Genomic DNA, 17,650 nt, shown 5'->3' with positions numbered 1-17,650 from the left:
TCACCTCGAGTCTAAGACAGTGCCTTCTACAGGATGCGGCAAAACACATACTTGTTGAATTAGTGAGTTACCAAATTACTGTGAATGAGAAGAGTTGAGGGTGGAAGAGGAAGAGAAGAAGCTGAGAGAATACAGCACAGAAAGAGAAGGAAAGGAGAAAAAGGAAAAAAGAAAAAACATGAAGGAGAAAAAGAGGAAAAAAGAAAACTTGTGAAAGCGATTATTTTTGTTAGAGTGAACAAGATTATTTTTAAAAACTGACAGTTGGAAAAGCCATTAATATGCATCTAACATCACAGCTATCAGCAACAGTCTTTAAACTGTTATTATAAACACTTTAAAACATCTCCCAACCCTTGATATTCAAAGTGTGATCTCCCACAGCAACTACAGTATTCCCTTCTGACATGCACATTCTAGGTCCCCACTTCAAACCTACAAGATCCTGGGTGATTTATGCCCGTTAACATTTGAGAAGCACCACCTTCACCGTTCAAGTCCTTTCTGTTGTACTAAACCTCAGTTTTATTTAAATAGGCCAGTAGCTGGGACTCGAAAAATCCAATTAGCGTGAAACAAATAATTCTAATGGATTTCACCTGTATGTATTTAAATTAAGGTGGAGCTTTAATTAGAATAATTTGGCCTGGAGGGTATACCATGAAACTTTGGAATTAGTCATAAAAGTATGATTAAAGGAAATTGATCATTAGATCAGTAAAATCCTCAAGAAATCATCTGCCCCTTCATGCCAAGACCAGGACTTGGAATGACAAGTGTGGCCAAGGTTTCCTGAATAGATAAAATAAATGAACTTCTAAAATCTGAGATATTTAGGGCTGGAATAATCTTGGGGTCATCTGGTCCAGTAACCTCATTTAAAAATGAGCTAACTAGAACTGTGACATTCAAAAGTAAGCAAACTAAGAACATGTTTCAGATCTTACATTTTAATTCCCTTTTTATTCCTTTCATAGTAATGCGTTAGTAAGGAGATTCTATTATAACAAAAATGATTGTAGGCTCTTAAAGAAGCTGATGGGATAAAAAGTTGCCAAGAACCAGGAAGTAGAAACCAGCAAAGGCTGGACAAAATTATTTCTCTAAGCCTAATATATTTTTTTGACAGGCCAATTAAGCAGCTTAATCTGCCAAAAAGTTAATCTGAAGAATTCTCAGAAAAAGAAACATGAGCTGCACGAAAATGTTACAAACCAAGGGAGACCGCACATAACTAATTTAAATCTCCACAGGCCTATTTCCTGTTCAAGTATGACCTCCTGGGTAAGTTGTACTGCAGTGTTCACTACCAGATGACTTTTGGTTTGTAAGAGAAGCCAAGGGCAAGCTGGAAATGCGATTCTTAACTAAATATTTAAAAAGAAAAGAAAAGAAAAAAAAGCCTGCGGCTGTTTGTAATCATATTGCAGGCTTGCAGAGGAAATAAATACACCAATATCTGGAAGCAAAAAATACAACCACCCAGTCACGTCCTCAAACAACAAACTTCACAGCCCGATCCAGCTGTGCTGCACAGGAGCCAGGAATTTATTCTAAGATAGACCAAGACGGCGAATGCAAGACAAGCCAGATTTCAATCCAGAAAAAAATGGGTGTGCCCTCTTTTTTTTTTTTTTTTCTTTCCAACTTTCAACCAGCAGAAATCTTTGAAGAGTCCTGGTGAGAAAGCGCTCTTAAGGCAGTCGTCTGCTGAGTGACGCCTCGGCGGGTCGGAAGGGACGGGCAGGCAGGGCGAGCTCGCACTGCCGGTCCGAGCCCGGGGAGGACGGCCCTCAAGTGATTCATCAGCAACCGGGGGCTCGCGCGCCTCCCCGCGGGCGACGCCCAGCGCCCCGTGGCCCCCACCCGGGCCCGCTCGCCCCGAAGCAGCCCCCGGCGTCTCCCAGCTCCCGGAGAGCGACAGGCAGGGCCGGAGACCGTGCCGGCGGCAGGAAGACGGCAGTCCTTCCCTCCTCAGCCACCATGGCTGGTGCGACTCCCTCTGCCCGCGCCCGCAGACTGACTTCCTGGAAAGCACCGGGCTGGCCTTACCTGACTGGCACTCGCTGGGGCCACCGACCTCCTTCCCAGACCTACGGGGACAGCCTGCCCCTCGGTGACCAGCACCAGCCGGTATGCCCGTGTCTGCCTCCCAGGGAGTTGCCCGGTTCCACCGACAGCGGCGTCCCCACCTCTACCGCGCGGTCTGTGGGGTTGGGTCCCTCCGCCGCCGACGCGCGTGCGCACTCTCCGGGTCTCGGGGACTCCTGGGAGTTGTAGTTCGAGTGAGGGGGCGAAGCCCAGTGCAGACCCTGGGCTTCACAGTCGGCTGGATTGGAAGAGAGTGCGGACACCACCAGCCTGAAGCAACCCTCTCTACTAGTGGAAATATCTCCCCTCGACCTTTGGGAGCTATAAACAGCAACTAGAGCCTCTTTGGTATAGATTTCCTCTTTGATTTTGCTAAGGAGGCACATGAAGCCGGGCTCCTGTTGTACTCTTCGTTGCTAATGCAGGGAATGACATCGAGTCCTTGAGAGCTGTCATGAAAAACTGATAAGTAGACAAAGACGAAGAGTATAAGAGGGGCATAAATCAGGCGGATGTCATCTCAAGGGCGTAGTGACCTTAGTGACTTCCTTAGGCATTTAACTAGGGATGATGTCGCAGCAATAGTCCCTATATTCCCATCCACCCTCCTATTTCAGTTTCGAGCTCTACACCAGGCAGTGATGCTGGGCTAATGTGGATGGGAGAAAAAAAATAGAAGCGCTGCTCACAGTATAAGCCTGGAGCAGATGGGTAGTCTGGAGGGGAAGACAGAGCAGGAACACCCTCAGAGGAACAGTTCCATGGTGGCCTCTGAAATGGCTGCCTTTTGTGCAGGGCTCTGAGGAGCTGGAACAGTAATGGCTTAACACTCATTCAAGTCACCCACTGATTATTTTCCTGGCCTGCTCTATAGCAGTAAACCACTCACAAGAGTAAGGTTCAGGGTTGGTATACCTTTCAAAAAATGCAGCAGGAAGAGGACTAAAGTGCCCACTTGAGGTACATTCCAGCTACACCCAGTGTGGGAGCCTAATGGCTAATAGTTAAATCTCTTCTGGCATTTACTTCTTCCCTTCTGAGCAGGCAACACCCTAGGTAAAGTAAACACCCTGGAATTTCATGCAACTGGCACCCACTAATACCAGCAATGGAAATCACTGATGATTTGGAGTTAAAAAAAAAATGACCCTCCCAATTTGCAAAGAAACTTCTTAGAAGACTGTTTTGCCAATGGGTTTCAGCTCCAGACAAGTTCACTATGGATTCAATTAAACTGCAAAAATGACAGTGGATGTTCTTGGGGTGAAAGGGTTTATACCCAACTTTATTCCCATGATGGCAGGTCAATCACTAGAATCCCATCCACTCAGAGCAAGTCTGCATGCAGCAAGCCAGTCTCTGCCTCTGTCCTCGGTGCTGCCACTACTCCAGCCTCTGCAGCCCCGCAGCCCTGCAGCAGCCAGGAGCACTGGGTGGAGTTCTTTATATAGAGTCAAACAACATATGCCCACATGTGTGTAGTGAGCCAGCCGAGCAGGGCCAGGTGAGAATCCTGGCCATAGGAACCTTCACTTTCTCCACAAAGGCTGTCAACATTAAATCTTGTTGCCACTGAATCTTATTTTCTATAGCATCTCAGCGTGAATCAATTTCTCAAATGGCAATAACAGGTTTTTGAGAGCAACTTCCTACAGAATTCAGGTTCAACTAATATTTACTGAGTACTTAATCCACACCAAGCACCATCCAACACTTTATTTGTGAACATGTCATCCAATCCTCAAAACAACCCTGCAAAGAATATATTAGTGACCTCTATTTCTAGATGAGAAAACTAAGACAGAAAGATTAATTTGCAAAAGGTCACACAGCCAGTAATTGGAGATGCAGAAATAAAGCAGAGGTATCCTAACTCAAATTCTAGCATACTTTCTATTGTTGATCAGACAGAAATGTTTCCTAAATCTCATCAAATGCCTTAAAGTAAGATAATCTGTGACCATGTCCACAGTACTTGAAAAAACAAAAGTTCTCTAACACAGTCCAGGGAGTTGGTACTCTGACTGGATGAGATAAATATTTGGATTCATCTGATGGTTCTCTATTTTATTGTAAGGTCATATATATAGGTATTCTGGCTTAACTTCAGATCTCTTGTGAATTCTTGCTATACCTCGGGGCATCACTCCTGAGGAAACTGACAAAATGGAGTTCCTCAACAAGCAAAGCAGAGTACCATGGCCACCCAGATATAGTTTGTTCTAAGGACTTTCTTCTGCACTACGACTTATTTTGTTTTGCTTCTTAGGCAGAAAGAGCTTTTAAAGCAGTGTCTGACTGGTTTAATCTATGCAGATTTCCTCCCTGACCTCCCAATAAGGGGTGTCAGACATACATTGAATATATTTTCTCTATAAGAGATGGACTAACTTTTTCACTTATTTATATAAATATATTTCTCAGGTTTCTATTCATTTTAAGTTTTTCCTGACTAATAGCTGAGTCTTACCTTAGTTCTCTTTTCTAAAATAATGTGATTTGATGCTGGATCTTTTTTCCCCTTGCTTCAGAAAAATGTCATATTGTAATCACAAGGCTCACAAACATGAATCTCCTAAACCCATGTACAATAAATACCACCTATGGAACCAAAGGCATTAAGAATAATGTCTGTATTGGATAACACTGTAGAAAATAGAACTTTCCTTGCTTCTTCCACTCTTGCTACAATCTACTAACACCAGCAGCCAGAACGATCTTTTTAAAACAAATCAGATCATGTCACCCCCTGCTCTAAACCACTCATGGCTTCCCATCACCACGCATAGTCCTTACCTGACTATTTTATGTCCTGCCATACTCACTCAGCTCATCATGCTGGCCAACATGAGGTTTCTCAATCCTGCCAAGTATATTCCCACCTCAAGGTCTTTGCACTACACAGAGAATGCTTTTCCTCCCCAATACTCCTAGCTCGTGCCCTCATTTGAGTGAAGGTTCTGCTCAAGTGTCATCTCTAAAGACTTTCTCTGACTGTCTTCCCCTTTCCCTTCTTTCCTTACTGTGTCTTCACATCACTTTCCTTGTGTACTTAGTGTAAACTTGAGGAGGACTCCATGTAGTTCATCCCTCTGTCCCCAGCTTCTGCAACAGCTCATGGCATAGAGTAGGCATTCTTTAAAATATTTGTAAATAAATGAATACTGAATCCTTCCCTCCCCCTCCTCTTATTTGGGGACACAGAACCAGAGGGTTCCCCTGTAAAAGCCAGCCAGTGACCTGATGCAGATATAAATAGCAGCTGTGAGAGACCTGGTGGAGCTCATCTGAAAATGGAGACAGAGCTCTCTCTTAAAAGGACTATAATTTATGTGTTGCCATTATTAGCTTATAGTTAGAAAAACACAATTTATTGAAGAGGGGGGAAACAGGGAAAACCTGAGAAATATATTTACATAAATAAATGAAAAAGTTAGTCCACTGAATGCCTGTGGTAGATTGAAATATTGTTTCCAAATATTTGCTGTCCTTTAAAGGAAAAAACAGCCCTACCCACTGCTGTGTGATGTGCAGTACCTCCTTGTAGACATTTTCAGGATTAGCTATGATCCAGTAATGAGTTTTTCCTTCTTTCTTCACCAAATGTTATCATATTGCAATTACAAAGCTTACAAGCATGGATCTTGATTTGGCCAATGAAATGTAAGGGGAGGTGACAATAGGGCAACTCTGAGTGGAAGCTTTAAGGGCCATTACTATTTCCCACTATTTTTCATTTGCTCCACCAAGAGAATGGCACACCCCAAGAGGGGCTGGTCCTTCTGCCTGGGTCCTAGAATGAGCAGTCACATGGGCAGCCTCAGCCAAAACACGGAGGCTGACATGTAATGTGAGGAGGAAGTAAAGTGAGATTTAGGTTTGTTTGTTATTGTACACTGACCTAGCAAGAGCTGACTACTGCAGTGCCTACTTGGTGAAAGGCGAGCCTCTGAAACACAAGTGGTATGGCACCCCTCCCCCATGCACTTAATCCTACCTCAAGTAATGGAAAACAGTTGAAGTTCCACATACTACAGAGAACAAATCTGAAACTGTTAGGTGAAATATTTGAATAAGGGACAGAGTACAGTTCCTGTTAGTTTTCAGGGTTCACTTAGAGTGAAAGTGATTGACAAAATAACACTGTAACTCTACTTAATGTATCGTAAACCCTAATTAGTGTTATCTTTAAACTTCTGGCCAGAGTAACTCAAAAAACCAGTCATGCTGAATCACCATATGCAAATGAAAGCTAGCAGCAATTTTCTTGTTATCAAAGGGTTCTTTTAGGAAATAGGTTCCTTGATATACTTAAGTATGTAAACAAAGAAACAAACAAACAAACATTTTATAGGGGAGCTGAGAAAACTGAAGCTAAAGACATAAACTTGGAAATAAAAGGTAAGACTTTAAATCCAGGGGCTTGGAGTTGGAGTCAGAGGAGACAAACACAATGGCTGGGGCATAAGATTTTATAGAAAGGATTCAAGCAGACTCTAGCTTGAAATATCCTTCCCCATTGCTCCATCTCTGCCTGTTAGAAGCCTCCTCATGTTTCACTGTCCATCTCAGATGCCTCTTCTCAATTAGACTTACCCAATGCCATCAGCTGGAATTAATTTTGCGGTTCCTCATATTTTCATACCCGATTATGCCTCCACTGGAGCACTGAATATACATTTCAGCCAAATGTCAAAGGGCTGAGAACAAAAATTTTCAGCTGAAGCCAAGGTTGCTGACAAATAACACTATCAAAGAATAAACTTCTAGGATTACACAAATATAACCAAAATTTTCTGACAAAATTAAAGCTATTATTTTAATATTCTTATTTAAACTGTTAGTGCTAAAATCATATAGTTTAACATTGTAGTATAGGAACAATAATTAATCCAGCATTGTTAGCTGTTAGACTCTCCTACAGTCACTATGGAGTCAAATTTTAGTGGGAGGTGAGTGGATGAACAAGATCCAGGTCCTAAATAAGAATTAAATCTTGGTTTTAAATTACAAATGCTTAGTACACTAAACATTTCGACAAAGAACAAAGCTAAAATGTAAGGTAATTTCTACTTATCCTTCCTTGTATTATTATTTAAATTTTTATAAACGTCAATTGACCAAAATATTGTACTGTTCTTATCTAGCTAATGAATTCTCTTTATATTTGTAATAAATGTCAACCTATTTACTTATTTATCTACTTGAAAGTTCTTAACACTTTTTAATTTTAATTTTTAATTCATTTTGAACATAAAATAAATCTTTCAAATCAGCAATTAGTATAGCATTTTACTTATCCGATGATTAACATATATTTATACTTGGATAGAATTTCAACTAAATAACATAGAGATTGATTTTTCATTCAAATTACATATAGAACACCTGCCTGTGTCTGAAAATGAATATTCATATAATAGCAAATCTAAATGATATACTTTGTTCTTATCAGTGACACTGTTGACTTATTAATATAAGAATAACCTTTATAAATGCATAAACACTAACCATTACAAAGTTCAAGGATGATGGAAATAGTATTGAAGTAGGTATTCCAAAAGTTAAGGCCCCAAACCCAGAAAGAGTTTTGGCCAAATACCAAGACTTTGTCTAATGTCACTTAAGATAGGATTAGCTTTTAGGCAGGCACAGTCTACTTGTTCACAGTTAAGCTTTTAGTCAACACCAAAGTCTTTTCCCGCACATGTCAGTTAAGTCATATTTTTCCTATTCTATCTTTTATAGATCATTTATTTGGGTTAAAAGTAGACAACTATACTGTTACTTCTATTAAATTTTGCTAAAGACTCAGTCAGTAGTCCATCAATATCACATTCAAATTACTGATAAACTGCTGATCAAAACATGGTAAGGAAAGAGTTGTGTGGTATCTACTAAGCCCTTCTGGTTGAAATTCTTCCATTCATTAGTATGTAGTTACAATCAAGAGTCAAAAAAGACTGTTTAAACCAGTCATTTAACTGTTCAGTTGCTCTGTTATGCAGCCTGCATTTCTCAAGAATGTGAGATTTTGTCAAATGTATTGCTGTAATTCAAATACACTGTGTTCTTTTGACTGTACTTTCATGACTCCTATCATTTATTCTAAGTGAATCTGTGTGCCTCTTAGGAACCACTGCTTTACTTGTAAGTGCTTATATAACACTAAAGTGGATAATACACATTTCTAAAATTTTGCTCAAGATTGCTAAATTCAGTAGTCTACAACTTGGAGATTCGCCCCCAACCCTCACCACCACACTTTGAGTTATGAACCTGCCTGATTTTCCTGCACCATCTTCCTTTCAGATTGGTTGGGCCCCAAGCATGACAGGTACACCTAGTTCCTACTCAGGTCCTGTGACATGTGAGACACTTGCTAGAGGCTCTGGGCATCTGATCATGTTCCCTGACCAGTGGGGACTGGGAAGTGGGGTAGCAGCTGGGGCAGAGAGGGTGTGGGCCACCTTTTTAAAGCCACAGAGGAAGGCTGACCGATTGAACTAAGAGATGTCTGTAACAGAGTTCAGTCTGACACACAACAGACCCAAAAGTCAAGGAGTTGCTCCAGAAGCCAGACTGCCAAATACAGAGGAAGGCACTCAGAAAGCAGAACAAGTACAAACAAGATCAACTATCGGGGAACTCAGAGAAGCAGAGCTAAATGAAAGAGTGGGTCAGGAGGAACTCCTAAGTCAGCTCGCCTGTTTACATTCAGTTACATTCAGTTACTGGAGGGATGGAGGAGGTAACCAAGACAGAAGGGAATGGACAATGGAAACACAAAATGAGTAAGATCCGGTCCTGCTTAAATTCCTGACATTGTCAGCATAAAATGGAGAACTTTGTTGGCATTAATATCCATGGATATTTACTTAGGTTAGAACTTAGGATAGTAATACCTCAGTAACCTCTATATGCCAGGTACTCTGCTGTTTTACACATGAATCCTCATAACAGTACTCTTGTTACTGCTGTGAAGTTTGATTATGATTACTGTTTTACAGGTGAAGAAACTTAGGCTAGGTAATTTGCAGAAATTCACACAGCTAATAGATGTGAGGTTTGAACTAGGCAAGTCTGACTCCAAAGTGCACACTTGTAATTTCCATTCATTACAGACTCATAGACGAAAAGAATCCTTTAAACAAAATAATTACTATACATTCTCGTCCATGAGAAGGTGTGAAGCTGCAAATATAGAAATTAAACATAGGCCTTCTATGCTTCCTCTTAGACCTCGTCATCAGTCTAAGTGACAGAGGTAGAGTTCAGCAAGAGGGCACGAAACAGGTTTTCTTGTTTTTCAGGCAAACTTTTAGAATGTAACTTTATTATTTTTCAGTGTTCCCTGTTATCAATCCAGCATAGCTTTAAAAAAGTAAATCCAAAGTTAATATAAAAAAATCAAGGTAAAATACTTAACCCATTTATCTGTATTTCTGTTCCTATCTATTCTAACAAATTTTAACTGTTTAGCAGAATGTGTGCACTTCTGTTTTAATAATGAGATCCCCTTTTTCCCTATGGCTGCTTCTAGTTGTCTATCTACTTCTTATCTTTTTAATAATAAGAGCATGTTTTAGTCCTTTCTGCAAATGTGCTTGTCTAATATGAGAATATGGTGCCCACCATTTATTTGAAAGAAACAATGTGTCTAAAAATTAGCCAGATTAAATCGATCTTTACTTTCATTTTAAAAGAACAGTTTATTAATTCCTAATGCTCTGCACATTTTCATTTGGAATTTTTATTCCAGACATAAATGAATGCATTGTATCTTTAAAAGCAGAAAGATGTTAATTGATTAAAACAGCATACATTTAGCTTAGCATTAGATCTGGGTGGCTAATTCCAAAGTGTCAGACATTGCACCTATTTGTGCCAACTGGGATGTTTATTAATTGCCAGGATAAAAGTATTTCATGCTTCACACATTTTGCTTTGTCATAGATTTTCCCCTATACAATGCTCAATTTCACATTTAAAAGGCAAATTGCTCTTTAATTCCCTAATACAATAAATGTCTACCTTTATTGAAAAGTTTCAAAATGAAAAATGAAACAATACAGTTATTTCAGTAACTATTTAACCGAATGTTGCCAATATAAGTTTAAACAGTTTACAAAGTGTTATTTCCTTCCTTCTCCTCAAAACAATACAGGTACACTTAAGGTCACACATTACAGGTACCAGAACTGGTAAAATATTACACACTGGTGGCATGCAAGTATTTTACATTCTAAAATGCAAAGAAAAATGCTGCTTGTTTGTTTTCCTTGAATAGAAGAAACAGAATTAATAAGATAAAGGTTTAATTAAATACAGATGTTATTCCATGAATATAGTGGTTTTTTAAAAACCAAAGTGGCAGGGATAATAATTTTAGGCTGGAATAATTTCTTTCTTAACTGAAGATTGTTGCTGGCAATGTTTGGTACTAAAATAAAATTTCCTTAAAGAGTACGTTTCTATCCATCTCATTTCAACATATGACCAATTTCTATTTATCTACATGGGAAATTTTTAATCCTGGGCCAGCTTTTCTCAATTGCACAGTGTACTTCTGATTGGCTTCCCTCTGTTTTATGCTGAGAAACATATGTGTACGTGCCCACTTGCATGCACACACATACGCGTGCATACACACACACTTTAAATGAAAGCCTATAAAAAGCATGCTGTGTTTACTGTGCTCAGTTTCCTTCTTTGCATTTCCTCCTCTCCTTCTCCATCAATTCTGAGGAGAAAAATATTTTTTTAAATATCCTTTCAGAAAAGGCTGCTCCTGCAGAACTGTTTTGAAGACAGAAAAAGAGCTGAAAGAGGAACAGGTAACTCTGCTTGTGCAATATCCAGGCCTCTTTCTCTGAACAAAGCCTTCTGAAGAGAGAGGGAGCTGCAAAGGAGGCATCACTAACCCACGTTCAGAGGCAATGGCAACAGCTTAGAGTCACAGGATTGTAACATCTGGGAGCTGGAAGGGGCCTTAGGAAGCATCTAATCCACCCACTTCATTTTACAGACAAAATGATGACAAGATAGATGGGAAGTTTTGCCCAAAGTCACATATAGCTGACATCCAAATCAGTATTATTTTCCAAAGATATCACAGGTGGCAAATGGGTCCTGGTAGGGCTGGAGGATAATTCAATTTAGGCAACATTTATTAAGCACCTATTATGTACATGGCATCTTACTAGATGCTACTGAAGACACAGAGATTGATGAGATAGTTCCTGCCTCTTAGTGCTTATGAAAGTCCTGTAAGGCCATGTTTTAATCCTTTTTAGCAGAAAAATACCAACTAGGGTGAACGTTGCTGGTGATAACAAGGCAGCTGCTGCCAGGGAGAGCTGATCTCACAAGTGACACTCCCTGCTTTGCTATGAGGGCTCGGGCTTGTTAGATAGTTGCTGGAGCACTAAGGACAGTCTTCGTGTCACACCTCAAGTCACACCCCATCTTACTCCCTGAGTGGTAACAGCTTCACAGGATGGCAGCAGTGCCCCAGGTCCTCCCCTCAATTCTTAACCACTGTTGGCTTCCCCTTTGTGTCCAGCCTTAGGCTCTTCACAAGGGTCCTAACCACATACCAAGTTACTGTCAAAGTTACCCCAGAAAATGCCCTTCCACATACACCACTGGTATATAACACCCCCTGGACCCCTATCAACCACCTCTCCTGCCTCTATGTGGAAAGTAAAATAATTCCAATCCCCTATGCCATACCATGCTTCAATCAATTCCCCATACTTGAAATGATGTGGAAGATGTAATTGTTGATCAGAAGAAAATAAAACAGATTCAAGAGGCAGTGGAAAACATTAGTGACAAGATAAGGAAGACTATCTCCCACTTCTGTGTAGCCCTTTCCAGTTTAGTGTTTTCATCCCATTATCTGATTATATTCTTACCACAATTCTGTGAGGTAGTTAGTGAAGATACTATTCCCATTATAATATAGCTGAAGAACCTTAGGCTCGAGAGACTAAGTGGCTTGGCCCCAAAGTCACCCAGCTAAGAAAGCATGGAGCCAAATGTCCAGGTTTCTTGACTCTAAATCCAGTGCTCTTCCCCCTAAATAGTCTATAATTATCAGGCAATTGAATGAATTGCCCATGATCATATACCTGCTAAGTGTTGGTGATGGGATTAGGAGTCAGTGTCCAGATCTGTTGGTATGGTGCCCTTCCACCATGCGAACTAGCAGAGCCAATGTGCTCAGAATGACTATCATGGAAGATGTCAGAGAAGAGTCTAGTCTCCTTCACTCTCCCCCAAGTCAATGATGCGTCACAAAACTGAGATAATGTCTGGTAAGTGTATGGCCTTCCTAGAGCAGTACCCAGAGACAGGTAACCAATTTAAACCCTGGAATAACTCCATCCACCTACTGAATGCTTAATCATTGTTGTGTGGGCAGAAAAGAAAGGGGTAAACCGAGCAGAGCTTACTTTTGCTCTTGAGCAAGTTAAAAATTTTAACTCCCATCTTCCTTCCCCACCTCTTAGCCCTTCCACTTTATTAAAATCCTAAACAATAAAACAAAGTCCAATGTGATCTAGAGTTGGGAGTAAGAAAACAATGAATAGACCCTTGAAATTCCGGGTACTTCTCTCTCTCCAGCTTGTTACTGGGAGGCCTGGCCATGATTTTCACATGGTGATTTTGATCCAGAAGGCTCAGGCTGATGCTTCCAAGCATTCTCACAGGTTTCTTTCGCATGTCTCAGTCCTCTACCTTTGAGGATGGCTGGGTGTGGCAGGGAAGTGGCAGGAAATAAAAGGAAGCTGCTACTGGAAAGCAGAGCTAAAACATTTCCTCTAATTCTCTGTTCACTAAAAGGAAAATAGTTACTATTGCATCATTAGTGGAAGAGAGGAAGGAGGCTTCAGGATCATGATTGAAAACCCAACTCCAGAAACAGTCCCAACTGAGTATAGGTACATACCACAGAACCCAGTATTCACAACTTACTGCAGCCTTCCCATTTCAGCTGATGCTATCAATACTTGAACTAAAAATGGTAAAACTTTGCAAAAAGGCACTCTACCCTCAGATCCAGAAACACATATCAAATTCTATTAATCCCAAATTCTTATATTTCCTGGCTCCTTCACAGTGCCTAGGAGAGGGCTAAGTACAGTGTATCTATGGAAAAGGAAATAGCTGCAAACTCCTTTTTAATTTAAAGGGCTATCTTACACTGAAAGCATGCTGACGCTTAACTTGGTTTCAAGTCTGAGTGTCTGAAATGTTCTCATGGCAGTTATTCAGAACACACTGGTTTCCCTAACGCTGGTGCCCTGCCAGGGGCCACGTCTGTCTGGAAGAGAAGCAGCTGTTCTTTTGGCTTGGTATGCCAGGCTTCCCTTAGGATGATTTTTCTGAGGAGTATAGGCATTGGTATGATTTCTGAGTTTTTAAATGGAGCTGGATGGGCTTTTATTATCAGATGAACTGCATGCCCTGAGATGGGTGAGCTGCATGAGGCCCTCCAGGTTAGTGATTCTCTCTAACCCAGGCCCATAGCAACTCTCAGAGGGGTAAAGTTAGAGGGTCCGGGAGACAGCACCCCTTCAATCTGTTGTCCAGCTTTAGCCAAATACCACTTGCAAATTTGGTGATATTTCAGTACAAAATATTTATGTACAACATACCCTACAATGATGGAAGGAAGGAGCTTAATTGTATTGATGAAGATGAAAGTGGTTCCATTTGCACCCTTTAGGTATATGGAGAGATTTGGTGCCTAAGCAGTGAAATGATTTCCAGGCTTCTAATACGTATTCTCTAAAAGTTATCTTCTATACATGCTGTGAAATTTGGTGGGTGGTGACTGAAGCTACAACTCCAGGGAATGATTTCACATTTAGCCTGGGCCTGAAGCAACTCTAAAAAGGAAATGGGAAATGGAGCTGGGAGAGAGCATCTCCCTTCAATCAGTGGTCCAGATGTAGCCACATACCTCATTAGATATTTGGCCACACACACACACACACACACACATTTATTTACATTATACCTTACCAAGATTAAAAGAAGGGATTTAATCATGCTAATGAGGATAAAACACCTTCCATTATAAACTTTAGGTAAATGGGGAGATGTAGTGCTGGACTAATGATATGATCTCTAGACTCCTAAAATTATCTCCTTTAAGTCATCATCCACATATGCTGTGATAGATATTGGTGCTATGAGCCTGCAAGTCCAGGTGAATGATTTTACACTTAGTGTGGGCCTGTACAAGTCTACAAGGGGAAGGTAGGTGGTCTGGGGAGAGATTATCTCCCTTCAATCAGTTGTCCAGATGTTGCCAAATATCTTGACATAATATTTGGCAAAATGCATACTTACAAAAATATTTTATATACATTATGCCTCATCATGATAGATGGTAAGGGATTAATCATGCTCAGGATCAAGAAAGGGCTTCTACTTACACACTTTGGGCAGATGGGAAAATAAAGTCCTAGGCTAATTAAATGATTTATAGGCTCCCAAAAATGTACATTTATCTTCTAATAGTTATCTTATATGTAAATATGTGAATACTCACGGAAATGTCACCTTTCAAGCTACTTAAAAAACACAGGAAATAAGATAAACTCATTAATAATAAATATTTGATTTCACAGACTCTATTACATGTGATTCAACTATCTTTCAAGCTAAAAACAGTGTTAAATTTTGATAATATTCCATTATCTTGCTTTAATACTATCAACAACTGTGGCACAATCACTGTCAAATTCTGATTTTGTTTTTCTTGCTTTCTGCCAGGGTTGGTTAGAAACTGCTTTAGTCTCGAGCCCCCAGCACCTTGGAACTGCAGGAAATACTCTGTAGAATCCAAGATTTCTTAGGAGTGAAGGCGAGAAAGAGAGAGAATGAGAAGAGAGAAAGACTTACTTGGTGGGCGTGTCAGGGACTTAGCACTTATGTATATATATGTGTAACAAATCTAAAGGGATAGGAGAAAAACACCTAAGACAAATGTTCTTCCCTTTTGCAACATGATAACCAGGACATATGTATACAAAAACAGAAGGGTCCACATTTCAACTCCTGGTGTGCTAGTGAATGTTTATCAACCAGCAACCTGGGGAAGAGTAATATGTGCCTAATTTCCATGGCCAATTTTGTAATATGTGTTTATCTGTAATATGTGTAATATGCAATATGTAATCTCCATGCCCTGATTTGTAATAGGTGCCTAATTCCCATGGGCCAATTTTAAATACCCATAGGAAGTACTGAACTTCTGAGTTAGAGAGACGTTCTGAGTTGGGAAGAGATATGTACTAGTATGCTATTATATAGTATTTCTGTCATATAGACACACTAGATATTATAATCTCAAGAGTAGAGGAAATAGTAAAATATATTTTGAGTATTTTGTTTTTAATGTAATTTATTTAATTGTAAGTTCATGTCATTTAGTTTTTAATAAGGGCTGTGTTTAACAACCAGTTTGCAAAATTCTTGAAAATTTAATAATCGGTAAGCCTGTAGGTGTTGGCTCCAACATCCCACACCTAAATAAGTAGGGGAGAAGAAAATATCAGACTGGAAACCATCAAATAATATTTACTATGTTTTATATATATATAGGGAGATGTAGTAGAAAACTAAAGGATTTTTAGGGTTCCAAACATGTCAACATGTTCTCATTATTACCTCAAAAAAAAAAAGTAAAATATTTTCAAGAAAAAGATGTTTCAAAGGATTTTAGAGATACAGGTGTGGGTACTTATAATAAAGGTAAATGTCTGACTTTTTAAAGGCTATCTACCTAAATAGTTTCCATGTGTTTTAGAAGATAACTAGAAGCAACTCAGGAACACTTGATTAATAAACGACTTCTGGTTTGGGCCCTTCTTCTGCCTAAGTAAGCAATCTTTTTAGCTCCAGTGTCACCAGCACAAGGCGTGTCACCTTTACAAGATTCAAATTTTCAGAGAAAAGCAGAAAAAAGAGAATGAGCTGGAAGGAAGGGAGGAGAGAAAGGAGGAAGGGAGAGGTGCCTGAGGAAGTGTCAGAGTGCCACCAATTACAGCTTCAGGCATTGACAGTTATCAAAGATTTGTGAGCTTGGGCCAAAGGCTGCAGTGACATGTCCCCTTAGTTCAGCATGACCCTATTGCACTGCTAAATGTGAGTAATACACACTGCCATGCAATCATCTGACTTGTACTGACACAGGCTTTGTCCTTGAGATGACAAACATCTGGATAAGTGATAATTCACCTTTTTCCTGATGCTTGCAAATGTCTGGATGGATTACCACATGTGGACAAAAATCTGTGTAATTAATTTGAATGTTCACATTTCACTCTGTGATCTTGTTATACTAAAGATAAAGCAATAAATGCTAAAATTTGCCAAAGTGATGCAATCATACATATCAGACAATCTTGATTAAGGTGCAATTATTACAGGTTTTTTAAAATCATTTTATTTAGTACTGTTTAAAAAGCTGCCCTCTTACTAAAATTTAAAAATTTCCCATCATGTCTGGAAAACTTTAAAACGGTTTTGTAAAATCTTATCCATTAAAGTCATGTTAAAGATCAAGTTTATGTTGAATAATCAGTAAAGGTAGGTGTACTAATTAATTTTGCCACCTAGTTTAGTCTAGCTTGAAGGTATATTTGTGGGTTAATATTTTATAGTTATTTGCTAATGCTGTGTTAAAGTATCATAATGCTGTCTCACTTTTATGAAGATGACACAACATATCTTCAATCCGTGGGGCATGTGCATTTAGTGACTCTTCTAGAACTAAGGGAGAATTTGTGCTAAATTGGTCACATTTTCTCACCCAGTAAAAGATTGGCAATACTAACTTATTATGTGGTCACAGAACACTTCTGAAGTATTTAGCCTAACTCAAAGCTATGCATGTAAACAGAGATAGGCCTCTATCATAATCACAATTACAAACACATTTACATACTACATTCCTTGCAGTGATTTAAAAAAAAAGCTCATGTAAGAAAGCAAGACAACCCAACATGGTAGTGGTTAAATCATTTTTGACTACTATCACCCACTAAGATCTGTGTAAGTCCACTGGTGCAAGCTGCCAGGGGTGTCCATAAGCAAATACAACAACAATACATATTAAAAAATCCAAGATAAATAGTGATAAAAAAGAATAACAATTAAGTTATTAGTTGTGTAGTTAACAGAGATGAGCAACCTTTGATAGAATGGTCCCGATGAGGAAGAAGAAGACTTTTTGCTTGTCTTTGAATGGCTGCCATGGTGAGAGTTCACTTCTTGCAGAAGTTTACCTCCGGTCTCCTTCAACACGCTTTTTACGAACTAGGTAAGAAGGAAAGGTTACAAAAGACAAATTGAAGGATATTACTTAAATTCCAAACAACAATAATCACATAGAATAGCAATCCCACATGCTTGAGGAGACAGTTATCTTAAATATCAGTACTCAATTATCCATGGCAATAAATGGCAATGATATAAAAATTAATCCAGTGTCTTGGGGAACTTACATTTAAAAAAAGCTATGTCTGATAGCTGGGAA

At 39.5% G+C, this 17,650-nt stretch overlaps 2 protein-coding genes across 3 annotated transcripts in view; both read right to left on the bottom strand.

Annotated features, from left to right (window-relative positions):
• Positions 1 to 2,443, bottom strand: part of TMOD3 (tropomodulin 3) — an 84,811-nt gene extending 82,368 nt beyond the window's left edge. Inside the window, exon 1 of the mRNA XM_037020997.2 lies at positions 2,053 to 2,443. The gene's annotated coding sequence lies outside the window, so the exon portion shown is untranslated. The remainder of the gene's footprint in view (positions 1 to 2,052) is intronic.
• Positions 2,444 to 9,767: 7,324 nt separating this feature from the next.
• The window catches only part of TMOD2 (tropomodulin 2), a 51,664-nt gene continuing 43,781 nt past the window's right edge, over positions 9,768 to 17,650 (bottom strand). For both annotated transcript variants that reach the window (XM_073211856.1, XM_017652866.3), the window contains exon 10: positions 9,768 to 17,430. In XM_073211856.1, the coding sequence (XP_073067957.1) occupies positions 17,396 to 17,430 (35 nt within the window). In that variant the 3' untranslated portion in view covers positions 9,768 to 17,395. The remainder of the gene's footprint in view (positions 17,431 to 17,650) is intronic.

Source organism: Manis javanica, chromosome 8 (assembly GCF_040802235.1).
Source record: "Manis javanica isolate MJ-LG chromosome 8, MJ_LKY, whole genome shotgun sequence".
Lineage (NCBI taxonomy): Eukaryota > Metazoa > Chordata > Mammalia > Pholidota > Manidae > Manis > Manis javanica.
Note: the sequence above shows the minus strand (reverse complement) of the source record. Positions and strands in the feature narration are given on the sequence as shown.